Source organism: Trichosurus vulpecula, chromosome 4, assembly GCF_011100635.1.
Source record: "Trichosurus vulpecula isolate mTriVul1 chromosome 4, mTriVul1.pri, whole genome shotgun sequence".
NCBI lineage: Eukaryota > Metazoa > Chordata > Mammalia > Diprotodontia > Phalangeridae > Trichosurus > Trichosurus vulpecula.
Window position 1 is genome coordinate 212,714,621 of NC_050576.1, and position 16,163 is coordinate 212,730,783.

General features: G+C 35.6%; 1 protein-coding gene across 1 annotated transcript in view; it reads left to right on the top strand.

Annotated features, from left to right (window-relative positions):
* BPTF (bromodomain PHD finger transcription factor) overlaps positions 1–16,163 on the top strand; it is a 192,208-nt gene that overhangs the window by 89,365 nt on the left and 86,680 nt on the right. The window contains exon 6 of the mRNA XM_036758225.1: positions 12,630–12,815. Coding sequence (XP_036614120.1) covers positions 12,630–12,815 — 186 coding nt within the window. The remainder of the gene's footprint in view (positions 1–12,629; positions 12,816–16,163) is intronic.

Below are 16,163 nucleotides of genomic sequence, written 5' to 3' on the forward strand. Positions count from 1 at the left end.
ACAGTGAGGGGAGAGGGAAGGAGAGATGAGAAGATTTGGGATGAGCCTCTGTGGTGAGTGGGAGAGTGAGTTGGTTAGGGAAGTATAAAAGGATACATGCTTTGCTGCAACGCATCCAGTATATGCAGTTAGCATTGTGTCATTTGGATGTTTTGCCATTTGGATCTAGAAGGCAGAACTTGGACCCATGTATATAAAGTTATAGAGAAGCAGACAGAGAAATAAGAACTTTTCATCAAAGCTACCCCAGCATGATAATAAACTGGCTGTTGGATGATGGATTCCAGGAAAACATAATTTTATTTATAAGTATTTTTCTCCCCCAGTGCCTTTTATTTCCTTTTGCATCTACTAGTGTAGTGTTCTGTACAGTTGTTTTAAAACTGGAAACTGTGATTCCATCTAAGAAAGTAACTCCGTGAGGAATTGCTCTCCACTGATGCAGATTGGCAGGTGCTCTCCAACTAACAGAGTTGCCTGGGGCATTTAAAAGTGACTTGCATAGAGTCATAGAATTAGGATTAATTAGTAAATATATCAGAAGCACAACTTGAACCCAGCTCTTCTCTGCTGTATCCACTGCTTATGTAATAGATACATGATAAATATTTATTAAAATTATTTTTGAAGTAGCAAGCCTTTTCCTTGTTCTTAGAAATATTCAAAATGGGTTTGGATTTTGATTTTCTGGGGGAAAGGACATGCTCTTTAACAAACTAGCTTTGCATATGTACATAGAGATACAGAGGGAGAAAAACAGTGGAAAGTAAGGAAGAAGTGAAAGAGAAATAGAAATTACATTGACATAACTTGTGTACTGCAGACCCTGTGGTCATATGTTTGAGCTGAATTTCTGTTACAGAGAACAAAATGTGCCCAGAGGCAAACTGAATAAGCATATTCTGCTGAATTTGGAGTCAGAAGACTCCCCTGTTTCTGAGCCTCAGTTTTCTCTCCTGTAAAATGAAGGAGTTGGATCAGATAACTGAAGGTACATTGTAGATTTAAATCCATGATGCTGTAATTGAGGTCATCAGCTACTTATATATATATATATATATATATATATATATATATATATATATATATATATATATATATATATATATATGAAAAGAGTTTCTCCGCTAAATGCAGCACCAGGCAATTCTTGCCTTACTTTACTGAGATTTTCTCCTCTCAGAATTTAAATGAAGCACTACTCCAAACCTTAATTCCAACTAACAAGGAGGACCTGGTTAGTAAAGTCAAAATGATGGGATCTTTGGGAGAAAGTGACTGTGTCATCTTAAGGTTCATAATAACAAAGGAGGGAGAGGTTATGCATGATCAGACATACAAGGTGTTCTAAAGTCTTAGTGCAGTTTTAAGCTATTTAAGACTTTGGGACACTGTATGTATGAAACTTAGGAAGGAAGACTTTTAAACTTTCAGAAGAGAGACATGTATTTTAGGCCTGTGAAAGGGAAGATGACAAAGAAGCCCTCAAAATAATTCTAAAAATACAATTGAGAATCATTTTAGTGGAAGAGGAGAAGCTTCACAAGGAGCTTCCCAATTTATATGAGCTAAATATTTTAGAAGTGTATATTCACAAGATGCAAACAGAAGCATGTAGTTAAGGAAAAGATAAACAAATAAAAGGGCTTCTTTTTTAAAAAACAACACAATTATTCATTCATTCATTCATTCATTCATTCATTCTTAGTATTCTTTTCTTTTTAAATTTTGAGTTCCCAATTCTCTTTCTCCTTTCTAGCCCTTCCTCACTCACTGAAAAGGCAAGCAAAATAAGACACACATGTGGAATCATGTAAAAACATTTCTGTGTTATCCATAATTAAAAAAAAAAGGCAAGAAAAATAAGGAAAGAGGGAAAATTATCCTTCAGTTTGCACTCCGAGTTCAATTAGTTCTCTCTCTTTGGAAGTACATAGTGTTTTTTTCATCAGAAGTCTCTTGTAATTGTCTTGGATCATTGAGTTAATCAGAGTAGCCGAGTCTTTCACAATTGATCATCAGCCTTGTTGTTATTGTGCACAATGGTTTCCCGGTTTTCCCTCTTCACTTTGCATTGTTTCTGAAACCACCCTGCTCATCATTTTCCATAGCACAGTAGTACTCCATCACAAACGTATGCCACAACCTGTTCAGCCATTCCCAAATTGATGAGCATCCTCTCAATTTCCAATTCTTTGCCACCAGAAAAAAGAGCTGCTATAAATATTTTTATGCATATTGGTCCTTTTCCTTTTCCTTTGATCTCTTTGGGATACACACCTAGTAGTGGTATTGCTGGATCAAAGAGTATGCACAGTTTTATAGCCCTTTGTGCCTAGTTCTAAATGATTTTCCAGAATGGTTGGACCATTTCACTCCACCAGCAGTTCATTAGCATACCTTATTTCCCTCATCCCCTCCTGCATTTTTCGCTTCTGATAGATGTGAGGTGGTACTTCAGAGTTGTTTTAATTTGCCTTTCTCTAATCAATAATGATTTAGAACATTTTTTATAAGACTATAAATAGCTTTTATTTCTTCTTCTGAAAAATGCCTGTTTGTATCCTTTGACCATTTATAAATTGGAGAATGGCTCTTATTTTCATAAATTTGACTCAGTCCTGTATTCAGTATATATTTGAGAAATGGAGTCTTTATCAGAGAAACTTGCTGTAGAAATTTTTATTACTTCTGATATACCTTTTAGCAAAATATAGTTTCCCTTTTAATTAGGTCTATTTTTGCTTTTCCTTTGTCTGCTACCCCTGCCTTTTTTTTCCCTGGTTCAGCTGAAGTATATTATATTCTGCTGCAGCCCTTTATTTTAACTCTGTGTCTTTCTGTTTCAAATATGTCTCTTATAAACAATATATTGTTAGATTGTAGTTTCTAATCCATTCTGCTATGTGTTTCTGTTTTATGTGTTAACTCATCCTATTCAGATTCATAGTTAATTACTATATATTTCCCTCAATCTCATTTTCTTCTGTTTCTCTTTTTCTTTTTCTTTTTATCCTGTCCCTCCTCAAAATTCTATTCTTCTTCTAACCACTGCCTCCCTTAATCTGTCTTCCTTTTTATCATACCCTTCACTTTCTTGTATCCCTTTCCTCTCCTATTTCCCTATTGGATAAGTAATTTTTCTATACACAACTGAGTGTGTATATTTATTCATCCCTCTGAACTAATTCTGATGAGAGAGAGGTTTCAAGCATTGCCCGCCACCTCAACCCCACTTTCCTCTCCACTGTAAAAGCTCTTCCTGGCATGCCTCTTTTATGTGAGAAAAATTTCCCCATTCTACTCTCCTTTCCCCCTGTGCATCCATCTTTCTCACCCCTTCATTTTTTGGGGAGATCATTCTAACATAATCAACTCGTAGCCTTGCCCTCTGTCTATGTAAACTCCTTTTTACATTCTAACGATGATAAAGTTCTTAGGAGTTACATTTTTCATCTTCCCATATAGGAATGTTAACATGTATCATCTTCCCATGTAGGAATGTTACATGTATCATCTTCCCATGTAGGAATGTTACATGTATCATCTTCCCAAATAAGAATGTAAATAGTTTAACTTCATTGAGACCCTTATAATTATTCTTTCATGTTTACCTCCAAAAGGACTTCTTAAGTTGCATTTGTGGTGAGAACACGGAATGTATAAGCCCACAGCATGAGGATAGATGAGCCAGTATGTTAAAAGCATAACTAAAAGAGCACACTTATTCAAACTCTTCTTTGCTTCCATTTCTTTCATCAAAGAGAATTAACTTTAGACTTTAAAAAATGGGAGAAAAATGTTTAAAAGGAAGTTGAACCCAAGATAAAATGAGGAGACTGCGAGAGCATCTTAAGTGTTCTGAGTTTGTCACTTGACTGCAATGAATTACGTTCCAGGGTTCCAAAAGAACTTGACATTGTAGTCATTAAACCATTTTCAATGGTCTTTGAGGAAACTGGAGAGATGCCAGAAGACTAGAGAAAAGCAAATAAGTGAGTTTTCCAAAAAAGCTGAAAAGATAGATTCTGAAAAATATAGGCTAGTTAGCCTGATCCTTAGAAAAATTTTGTAACAAGTTATTGAAATATTTTCATACTGTTTTATGAACACTTAAGGAAGCATCAATCTCTTGGAGTCATTTTGGCTTCCCATCATATATAAGTCATGCCAAGCTAACTTCATTTTCATGTTTTGATAATGTTACTATCAAAACATGATAGTAAACAAAGTACATATGAATATCAGTAAGTCATTTGACTTCTTCCATAATGTTCCTTTTGGAAGGATGAAATCACCCGGATGATGATTTCTGTTGATGTCCCCAAGAGTCTGTCCCTGGCCCCATTTGATATTTTCATTAGTGCCTGGAATGAAGGCACTAACATCATGCTTATGCTTATCCTATATGTGAACGAGTTAAAGATGGGAAAGAGCTAACACACTGGACAGCAGAATCAGGAGCCAAAACAATCCTGACAGATTATAGAGTGATGGGCTAAATCTAACAAAGATAAATTTAATAAGGATATAAAGTCTCACATTCAATACAGAATGCGAAAAATATGTTTAGAAAACTGTTGATATGAAAAAAGCTTAGAGTTTTTAGTTCACTAAGTAATTGCAGGCCTTTGTAAATACAGAGACGAGAGGTGAAATTCTCTGTTAACTAGGGAGCAGTTGTGGGCCAGTTTGGCTGTAATATAGAATGCATGAAGAGCAGTATTAGAAAAGATGTCTGAATGGCTATGTAGAAATCTTTAAATTCCAGGTTGAAAAATCTCTTTATTTTACCTTTGAGGCAGTGATGAGCCACTGAAAAATTTTTAAAGAGAGTAACATGGTAAAACTTACACCTTAGAAAGATTTAAAAATATGGATTCTCGGAGAGGTCTCAGTGGTCCATATGGAAAGTGATGATGATGATAATAATAATATCATGCTGTAAATGCACTCCACTCAGTGGCCCTATGAGGTACTTTTAGGTGCATTTTGCAGATAAGAAACTGAGGCTTAAAAAGATAAGCCTGTGGTCACTCAGCTAGTAGAAGTTCAAATCCAATTCATTGAGATCAGAAGTCATATTGCAAGGGGTTGAGAGATGAGGGAATGGGGAATGGGTATAAACAGCTTTTTCTTAGAGTTTGGCTATTAAAGGGAAAAGAGATGCAGGATGATAGCTTGAGAGGATAGCAAGGTCAAGTGCAGGTTTACAAATAGGAGACACCTGGACTTGTCCATAAGCAGTTAGTTAAACACTATGTGCTAGATGCTTTGTACTAGGTTCTGGTTGTACAAAGACCAAAAAGAACCTACAAGTAACTGTAAAGAAAGAATTCAAGTGCTGAGGACTGAGTCAGGATTATACAAAATTTAGCAGTCATGATGTTTAAGGAGGAGAGAGTTTAGCATATGATATTCCAGAAGGCAAAAGGTAGAGGCCTTCAACCAAAATAACCTTCTAGCAAAACTAAGTATATTCCTACAGTGGAAAAAAGGAACCTTTAATAGAATCAAGGACTTCTAAGCCTTGCTAATGAAAAGATCAGATCTCTGTAGAAATTTTGAAGTCCAAACACAGGAGTTAAGAGAAACACTAAAAGGTAAACAGTCATAAGGGACTAAGTAAAGAGAAACTGCTTAAACTTTAATATGGGGAGATCATACAGGGGTCTCTAATGAACTCTATCATCAAGAGTTGTGGAGTAGTCTAATTATACAGAAGTCTTGAGAGTGATTTTATTATGTCTTGATGATCTTCAAAGAAAAATAGAGAGGAAGAGGAAAACACTTAAGAGGGAAGGGAAAAGAAGACTAGATAAAATCATCTCTCAGCTAGCTGCTGCTGGTTTCTGAACTTGCCCATCTTGTTATGCTGCCTGGGGCCTGTGACCACTCATTACCCCAGACCTCCATACCTAGACACAAATCCTCTGCTTAGTCCATCCTGGATCTGTGACCCAAAACTGTATAATAGTCAACAAAGCTGCAAGTTGGCACCTGTCCTTAAACTTTATGGTGACTTCATATCAGTTTGGGATCTCCTCTTGTCCTGGTACACAGCCTCTCCCTGTGCTGGAACGCTCCAAATGGCAAACTCCTGGCTATTTCCTGTCCCCAGTATTCACAGACTTCTGCTTTTCTTCCTAAGCTGAACTGGGCTTGAAAAATGACTCACTGTGACTTTTTCTTGGATTCTCAATCAGGATTTGGTTTGGTGCATTTTCTAGATCTGTTTTAAGGAGTTTGGGGGAGAGCTTGCTGTTCTTCTTCCAGCTATTCCACCATCTCAGTTCCACCTCCAGGGCCTTACATTCTATTGGGGAAAGACTACACATAAAAAGAAGCTGAAAAGCAAGAGGAGAGGGAGAGGCAAGGTAGAGAAAGAAGCAGAGACCAGAGAGCTCTGGGCCTCCATAAAATGGAGAGGCCAGGAGAAACTGACCAATCAGAGGAAGGGGCCATAGAGGCTGAGGGATCCTTCAGGGTGAGAAGGCTGTTGGGTTATGGTGGAGAAAGTAGTCCAGAAAATCAGCAGAGTCCTGAAAAGAATGAGTGAATGAGCAGAGCTAACCTAGTCCTTTCCTTAAAAATGTAAGTTTCAGGAGTTGAGGATGACAATAAGATTTTAAACCTGGATAACTAGAAGGATGATGTTGCCCTTTATGCAAATAGGAAGGTTTGTAAAATGAGTGCGTAGTAGGAAATATGAGGGATTTTTGGACATGTTGAGTTTGTGATGTCTACAGGACTTCCAATTCAAATTAGAAAGGTAGAATCGGTTTTGTAGAATTAGAGGTCAGGAGAGAAAATAGGCTGGATATGTACATCTTGAGGTCATCTATTCATAGAGATGATTAAATCCACAGAAGCTTATCAATACAGTTACCAAAAGAGAGATTTCAAAGCAGGAGTTCTCAGTCTTTTTCATATTATGGACCTGTTTGGCATTCTGGCAAAGCCTGTGGACCTCTTCTTAGAATAATGCTTTTAAATGCATAAAATAAAATGCATGGGATTAAAAATGAAAACCAATTATATTGAAATAGTTATCATGTCTCTTTCCCCCAAAAAAGTTCATTCAGCCCAGGTTAAGAATCCCTGCTTTAAAGAGAAGAGAATAGGGGAAGGGGAGGGAGGAACAGGAGGTAAGGGAAGGAGAGAGAGAAAGAAGAGAGAATAAATATCAACTCAGTCCTAGAATGGTTGGGCAGGGTTGAGAGATTCGGTATCATCAGATCTAGGATGAAGGGAGAGTTTGTTAAGTGACTGGATGGGTGATGATTCAGTGGGCCAAATAAAAAGAAAGCAAAGGAAGAGAGGAGGGATTAAGGAAAGGTTGGTCAATACTAACAGTGATGAGAGAGTAGAGAGTGGTAGTAAAGGAAGAGGATCTTAGCCTTAGCACAGAACCACAGGGATAAGGAGAGGTAAAAGTGGCATTTCTTAGGCATGAACCAGGGGGAATATCAGGTGACAGGGCCTTCCAATTTTCAGGGTCCTGTGGTGATGTCTTATTCTCTTCTAAACACCAGTGGGAGTGGTAGGAGATGGGAGGGGCATAGCCAGCCAGGAACATTGATTGAGGTGTATAGGACATTGAAGATTTGATCAATGTCAGAAACATTATCAAACTCGGACTTGAAGCTAATACCTTAGCCTCATATCAAGATTTTGGGGGATTAACATATTCACAATATACAAGAGCATGTACTTGGCCTGGTGTCTGAGGTCCTGGTCCTAAATTTGGCCTTGGCCACGTGAGGCCTGGTGTCAGTGGCTCAATAAATGGGTTTTTTACTCTAGTGAAGTAAGTTGTGCTTCTGTGCAGTACCAGATTCTGGGGGAATGAGGCCTTCATATGCAATCCCTGGAAGATACCAATGTTGGATCCCAATACTGACCCATACTGGATCTGTTGATAGTGTAGGGTGCAAACCAGGATGTCAGTGGTTGCTCCCAGCTGCCTGGCAACTCTGTTATTACAAGGGGATGAGATTTTGTTTTATTTTCAGACAGTAATAGCAAGCATCGGGCAGAGTTCGTTCTGGTCATGACAAATTACTACTACCTTCCTGTCCCCTTTGGTGTTTCTGTGACTTTTTTCTTAAGTTCTTAGATATAATATCCATTGGTAATGAGTTGTTGTTTTTTAAGGAATGTGCAATATGATCTATCTGTTATTCTCCTGTACTCCAAAATTTCTCCACTGTTGCATTTCCTGTGCTAAAGCCTATTCTGTATGTACATCTCGGTACTTAATGTACTGTATCGCTTCCTTCTTTAGAAGAATCTGGGATTAGAAAGGGGAAGAATTGTGTTACCCTTCAGCACTATTAGACAACTTCAAATACCATTAAAAATTATTATCCAGACATAGTTCTCTTCCTCTTCTATCTTTAAGAAGAAGTCTTTTGTATTATAAATAACTTTTTACCAGATTTGAATGGGATGGTATTTTTTAATCATCTTCAGGTAAAGTGGGCCCCAAAAGATCCATTGTAAGGTACACAAGTTTCTTTCTAAGAAGTTTATCTCTGTGATTTTTGTGCAGATGTAGCAGAATAGAAATATGAGAACTTAATTTTATAAACCAAGGATCTTAGAAGCATTTTTAAAACATCAAGAATCTTAGATATTTTTTGTGTAGAATGAATGCTGTTGGCAGTGCTTCCTATTGGTGGAAATATTAAATTTCCTAGTAAGAAGTGGTTCCTAAATTTGATATTTTAGATCATTCAGACACTTCCCAAAACCCTGTGCTTGTTATACGGAGTTTTTAAATTTTAACATTTTGTTTTTACCCAGTTACATGTTAAAACAAATTTTAACCTTCCTTTTTTTATTTATTTTTTTGAGTTCCAAATTCTCTCTAGCCCTCTCTCCCCCATCACTGAGAAGGCAAGTAATATGATAAAGGTTACACATGTTTGCACATTTCCTGATACATCTCTTAATGGTATAATTAATTCAGACAGAATTGAATCTTTAAATAGATTTCATGAAGTAGAAATTTTTTTCTTATCATCTAAAATCTTAATTTGTAGGATTTAATAATTTATTACAAGTTATTATCCTAAAGGAAGAATTGGGAAATCATGCCCACAAAACTCTTATGGAAAGAAAAGTACCAGATTTCTGACTACCAAATGATGACTAGATACGTTTCTTGAAAGGTAGAAGCCTCAGATGAATACTAGGATGATGTTCTGGAGAAAAGTTGGCATATATTTTGATGGTTAATTCCCTATTGCCTAATACTTGGATTTTGTATTTCTTACATTCAAGCTCCAAATATTTTTTGGCTTAAGATACAAAGTGGGGAACAAACTCCACATAGAACTAACCTGAGTAACATCAGTTTTATATAGGGCCCAGGTGCTGGACCTGTGATTTCATAAGTATGGGGAACTTCCTTCCATCAATGCATGTTGGCACCTTCTCTGTCATGTCTATTTATTGAGTTGCCTAGAGCAAAGAGGGACCCAAAATCACATAGCAAGTATGGATCAGAAGCAAGACTTCCCACTATGCTACGGCTGCTTCTTCTGTATTATAATAATACAAAACTCAAACCTTGTTCTATTGATGTTCTATTTTAGATCTTAGACCAAAACATTTGTTTTGTGGATTTATATTTAAGCATAGTAACAAAAGCTTTGTTTTGCTTAATTTCCCAGAAAGTATGAAAATAAATGCAGTTTTTCCAGGTGTCAGGCACGCTATAGCTTGTAGATTTTCTAAATTCAGCTGGGGTTTGAGAGTACTGATGAAACATCCTAAAACTGACCTAATTTCCCCTAAGTATTCTTAGATGTTCATGAAATGCCCTCTAGACATTTAAAAAATTTCTGTGTCTATAAAAGTGAAATATAAGAACATATAGATAGAAATGCTCAGCCTTTCATTCTTTAAATAGCAAGGGAAGTGGGATTTTTTAAAAAGCTTAGATAAGTTGAGCACATCCTTAGGGTTTTAAGATTTGCAAAACATTTTACATATCATAACTTCATTTGATTCCTATGACAGCCCTGTTAGTTGGATGCTACAGGCATTATTATCCTATTGTTCAGACAAAGAAATAGATTCAGATGTAAAGTGACTTGCGTATGGTCACACAGCTGCTAAGTGTTGGGGGATGGGATTTGGACTTGGTTCTTAGGGACCTATAATCATAAAGTCATAGATTTCATATTGGAAGGTGAGGTCATCTAGTCTTTCCTGATTATTTTACAGATGAGAAATGTGGTGCCCAGAGAGTTTATGTGATCTGCTCTAAGTAATACAATACCGTGTGTGTGTGTGTGTGTGTGTGTGTGTGTGTGTGTGTGTCTGTAATATATGTAATAATATATAACATAGAGATTTGAACCTAAGTTCTCTGATTGCCAAATATAGCACTCTTTCTTACCTTACATTTATTATTCTTGCTATGACACCAAATTGCCTCTCCCAAAGAGACATATAGGAACTTCTGTGACAGTGCATTTAACAGTACTGTTGTGTTTTTATAACTTAACTTTTTGTTGGCTCTCCTTTTGCTTCTCTGATCATACCTTGGTTCCCTTTGCTGGCTCATCATCCCTGACTTTGAGTGTTTCCCAAAGTTCTGTCCTGAACCTTCTCTTCTCCCTCCATGCCCTCATTTTTGATAACATTATCACCTCCTATGGTTTTAACTGTCGTCTCTATGGCAGTGACTCTCAGATCTATATATATATATTAAGCCTCAATCTCTCCTTTGAGAATAGGCAAATTGGATGTTTCAAACTGGATGTCCCAAAGACATCTTAAGCTCAGCATGGCTAAAACTGAACTCATTACCTTTCACCCTAAACTCCCTCCTCTTCCAAATTTCCTTTTCTCTGTCAAAAGTCATCACCATCCTTCCAGTGTCTCAGGTTTATCACTGGAGTAGGATAAATCTTGTCATTAACATCTCTTCATTTCTTGCCTTGATTATTGCAACAGCCTCCTGATTGGTCTCCCTATCTCAAATTTCTCCCCACTCCAATGTAACCTCCAGACTCCTGCCAAACAAATTTTCCTTAGCCACGCATCTGGCCATGTGACTCCCAAATCATGCCAACTCTGGTGGCTTCCTGTTGTTTTTAGGATAAAATATGAATTCTGATTTATCTTCTAAAGCTCTCTACATAACTGGCCCCAACATATCTCTTCAGCCTCAGTGGCCAGGATGTCCACTTGCACACTCAGCGGTCAGCCAAACAGGCTTCTCTCTGTCCTTCATGTGATACTCCATCTGCTGTCTCTAGGCCTTTGCACTGGTTGTTCCACCTAGCTAGGTTGTGTGCTCTCCTTACCATTCATTAAGAGACCTTAGAGACAATTAGAGACAATTCAAGTACTGTCTGTTGCATGGAGCCTTTCCCGACTCTGCCCTGTCACCCCAACTGCTAGTGATCTCCCTCCCAAACTACCCTTGTTTTAACCTGTATATATTTGCATGTGTTGATTTTAAATTTATTCTGGATCTACACATATATGCGTGTATACGTGTCTGTATATACACACATTCTTGTCTTTCCCATTAGAATATAAGCTCATGGTAAGTAGGGATTATTTCATTCTTTGTACTTGTATTCCCAATACATAGCATGGTGACTAGCATATGGTAAACACTTAACAAAATGTTTGTTGATTGATGCAGGTTGGTATCTTCCTTGCAACTTACATACGGTCTTAGGAAGTTGCCTAAAGCACTGAGAAGTCAAAGTGATTTGACTAGTCACATAGCCAGTATGTGGTAGAAACAGGATTTAACCTTGAACCCAATTCTTTCTGACCCCAAACCTTTCTCTGTCTACTGTGCCACACTTCCTCTACTAGTAGTATATATCCCAATAATGTATGCATGATCTTAAGAAGGTGTTAATTAGTTTCAGTATATGAGAAACTGTACTTTGACATAAAAGGATGCATATAATCCTGAATTAAATGCAGGTAGAAAATCATTTTTGAGGAACCCAATGCATTTTATATATTGTGTGGCATAAATGTCACTTTCTAAAACTCAAAATGTGTTGTTGGATGTTTTGTCTTATGCTTCAGAATAAGCAGAATAAAAATAATATATTTTTTAAATTATTGATTTTAAATCAGTGGTGCCAATTTAAAATATCTTTTTATTTGTAGAATATTACTAACAAGCTGCAAACTAACAAATAGAGTGACCTATAATATCCTGAAAGAATTAGTATAATTTTTCATAAAGAAACCAGCATGTAATTATTGTTATATTGCCTCAAAATTAATTCTCTAGGCATTTATTCACTCTTGCTCCTCTGAATGTTGGTCATGTTTTTGTAAATAAGAATTATTTACAAATGAATGTTTTTATGTTTTACACACATATTGCATGTACCTGTTCATTTATGAAGAAAATTTTACCATGAACTAACCTTGTATACAATTAGAAGTTCTAGGCAAACATTTTAAGTTAATCATTCATTTTAGAGTTTCTTTTCATATGCTGCACTTATGTCATATTTAATCATCTTTTCTTAATCTCCTTATAGTAGGAATCCTAAAAGAAATTTAAGGGAATCATCTGAGTGTTACTGTTGCTATATATTCCACAATCTGAAAATTATTTATTCTATTTTTAGAAGAATCTACCAAGTTGAATGATGGCAATAGTACTGCTACTGTCCCCAACCTGCCTTATACCGAAAACAGCAACAGCAGCAGTGAACTAAATTCCTCCCAGAATGAATCTTTCACAAAAACTTCTGATGATCCTGAAAATGGAGAAAGGGAATCTCATACACCTTTATCTGTTCAAGAGGAAATAGGTAAGAGCATATTAACATATTTATTCTAAACTTTTAATCAAAACAATATACCCTAATTTACCCCCAAAATACCCATTAATAGCATTGCTCTCCCTTCTTTGAATGTGGGGAATAATTAATTGATGCATTGATTAGAGACAGATATAGAGATTTGGAAATTACCTGAAGAATTGACATATGGAAATAAAGATTTAAAAGAAAAGAATAATTGGCTAAGGTTACCGAATAATTCATAGACTTTCTCCCTTTAAACAGCATTTAAAAAATAAATATTTTGAAGTGGAAATTATTCTAAAACATATTATACACTTCTTTACCTTGTTAGCACCTATAGAATATAACTTTAATTTTTATCTTTATGACTCAGGCTCATAGTTTTTAGTGTCATTTATTATTATACTGTACTTTAATATCAAGATTCCTTCAAGACCTTTTGAGGTACATAGGGCTATTTGTCTGTCTGTGCAGTTGGTTGTCTTGTTTTTAGTTCTCTTATTGTTCTCTTTAAAAACTCATATTTTTTTCCTCTGTCTTCTCCCCAACATTAGAGAAGAAAAACAAAAACTTTGTAACATACATAGCTTAGCAAAGCAAATTCCTATATTGCCCATGTCCAAAAATTATGTTTCATTATGTAGTCCTAATCTATCACCTTTCTGCCAGTAAGTGTGCACCATGTTTAATTATCAGTCCTTTAAATTGTGTTGGTTTTTGCATTCAGAGTTCTTAACATCTTTGAAACCTGTTTGTCTTTACAGTGTTTTTGTTATTATTTAAATTGTCCTGGCTCTGCGTTCTTGACTGCGTTAGTTAATTCAGCTCTTCCCAGATTTTTCTGAAATCATCCCCTTCATCATTTCACTCAGGACAGTTTCAGTACATTCATATGCCTTAATTTGTTTAACTATTTCCCAATTAACAAGTATTCCCTTAATTTCTAGTTCTTTGCCAATGCAAATAGAACTGCTATATATACTTTTCTACAAATGGGTCCTTTTCATCTTTCTTGGATCTCTTTGGGGTGTAGACCTGGTAGTGGAATTACTGGGTCAGATTATTATGCAGGGTAAATAAATTTTTGCATGTAGTTCCAGATTGCTTTCCAGAATGGCTCTAGCAACTCACAGTTCCACCATTAATATGCCTGTTTCCCATAGCCCTCCAGCATTTCTGATTTTCTTTTTTTGTCAGTTTTGCCAATCTGATGAGTTATGTGGTAAAACTTTAGAATTGCTTCAGTTTGCCTTTCTCTAATTATTAGCAATTTGTGGTATTTTTTTTCACTTGAATAATAATATTTTGGATTTCTTTCTTTGAAAACTGCTTGTTCATATCCTTTGACCATTTATCCACTGAGGAATGGCCATTATTCTCATCAGCTTGAATCAGTTTCTTAGAAATGAGACCTTTATCAGAGAAACTCACTGCATAGATCTTTTTGATTCACCTGCTTATTTTCTCATTTTAGCTGCACTAGCTTTCTTTATATAAAGCTTTTTTAATTTTATATAATCAAAATTTGCCATTTTAAATTTTAAGATATTCTCTATCAGTTGTTTAGCCATGGACTCTTTTCCCCTATCCATCACTCCGAAAGATGAATTCTTCTTTGCTCCTCTAAAATTGTTTATGGTGTTACCCTTTATGTCCAAGTCGTGTAACTATTGGGAGCTTATTTTGGGCTACATTGTGAGATATTGATCTATGCCTAATTTGTGCCACATTGCTCTTACCAGCAGTTTTTTTGAATAGTGAGTTTTTATCCCAGCAGCTAGAATCTGAGTTTTTCAAACGTTAGACTGCTGCTCTTATTTGTTGCTGTATATTGCATGTTTTACCTGTTTCACTGTTCTACCATTTAACCGGTACCAAATAGTTTTGATGGTTACTGCTTTTTGTAGTTTGAGGTCTATCTAGTATTTTGAGTCCCCCTTCTTTCTCATTTTTTCTATTTTTTCCTTGAGATTCTTGGCCTTTCATTTCTCCAGATGATTTTTCCCCCAGCTCTATAAAGTAAACCTTTAATAGTTTGATTGGTTTAGCACTGAATAGTAAATTAATTTAGGTAGCATTGTAATTTATATTGTATTGACTTGGCCTAACCATGAGAAAATAGTAACACTACAATTATTTAGATCTGATTTTATAAAGAGTGTCTTGTAATCGTATTTTCATATAGTTCTTGTATGTGGCAGAGACACTTTATACATCCTGTTGTCATTTTAAACGGAATTTCTCTTTCTGTCTCTTTCTACTGGGTTTTGTTGGTAATACACACAAATGCTGATGATTTATATGAGTTCAGCATATATCCTGCAACCTTGCTGAAGTTAATTATTTCATCTAATTTTTGGTTGATTTTCTAGAGTCCTCTGAATTCAACCATTTTATATAAACCATTTATATAAAACCATTTATATAAAAAGCAATAATTTTGTTTCCTCTTTGACCATGCCTATGTTTTTCTTGCCTTATCTCTGTATCTAGCATTTTTAGCACTATCAGATTTAGTAGTAATAATGGATATTCCTTATTTACCCTGGATCTTACTGGAAAGGTCTCTTTTATATATAATGCTAGTTCTTGGTTTTAGATAAATACTACTTATCATGTTAATGAAAGATTCTTTTTGTTCTTATGCTTACTAGTGTTTTAAACAGGAATGGGTGTTTCATTTTACCAAAGCCTTTTTTCTGCATCTTTGGAAATAATCGTGTGTTTTTGTTATTCTTGTTATTGATATACTATTATATTTATAGTAGTCCTAATATTGAATCAGTCCTGCATTCCTAGTATAAATACATCCTGCTTGGAGAGAGAGAGAGAGAGAGAGAGAGAGAGAGAGCGCGTATATAGTTCTTTTGATGTGGTCACTCTAGTCTCTTTGCTAATATTTTATTTAAAAATTTTGCTTCAGTATTCGTTAGCAATATTGATTTGTAGTTTTCTTTCTGTTTTGACTCTAGATCAGATATCAAGACCATATTTGTATCATTGAAGGAATTTGGTTGTTTTTTCTTTTCCTGTTTTTTCAAACAGCTTATGTAATATTGGAATTGATTTTTCTTTAAATTTTTTGTAGAATCTGCTTTTAACTCCATCTAGTTCTGAACTTTTTTCTTTGGGAGGTCATTAATGGCTTGTTCAATTTTTTCCCCCTAAGACTGGCTTATTTGTGTTCTCTTCAGTTTTTTGTTCCATTATTCTAGGCATTTTATATCTCTGTAGGAATTTATTCTTTTAATTTAAATCTTTGGTTTCATTGGCATATAATTGGGCAAAATAGTTTATTAATTTCCTTTATTTCTTCATTTGTTGTGAATTTACCGTTTGTATTTTTTGATGCTA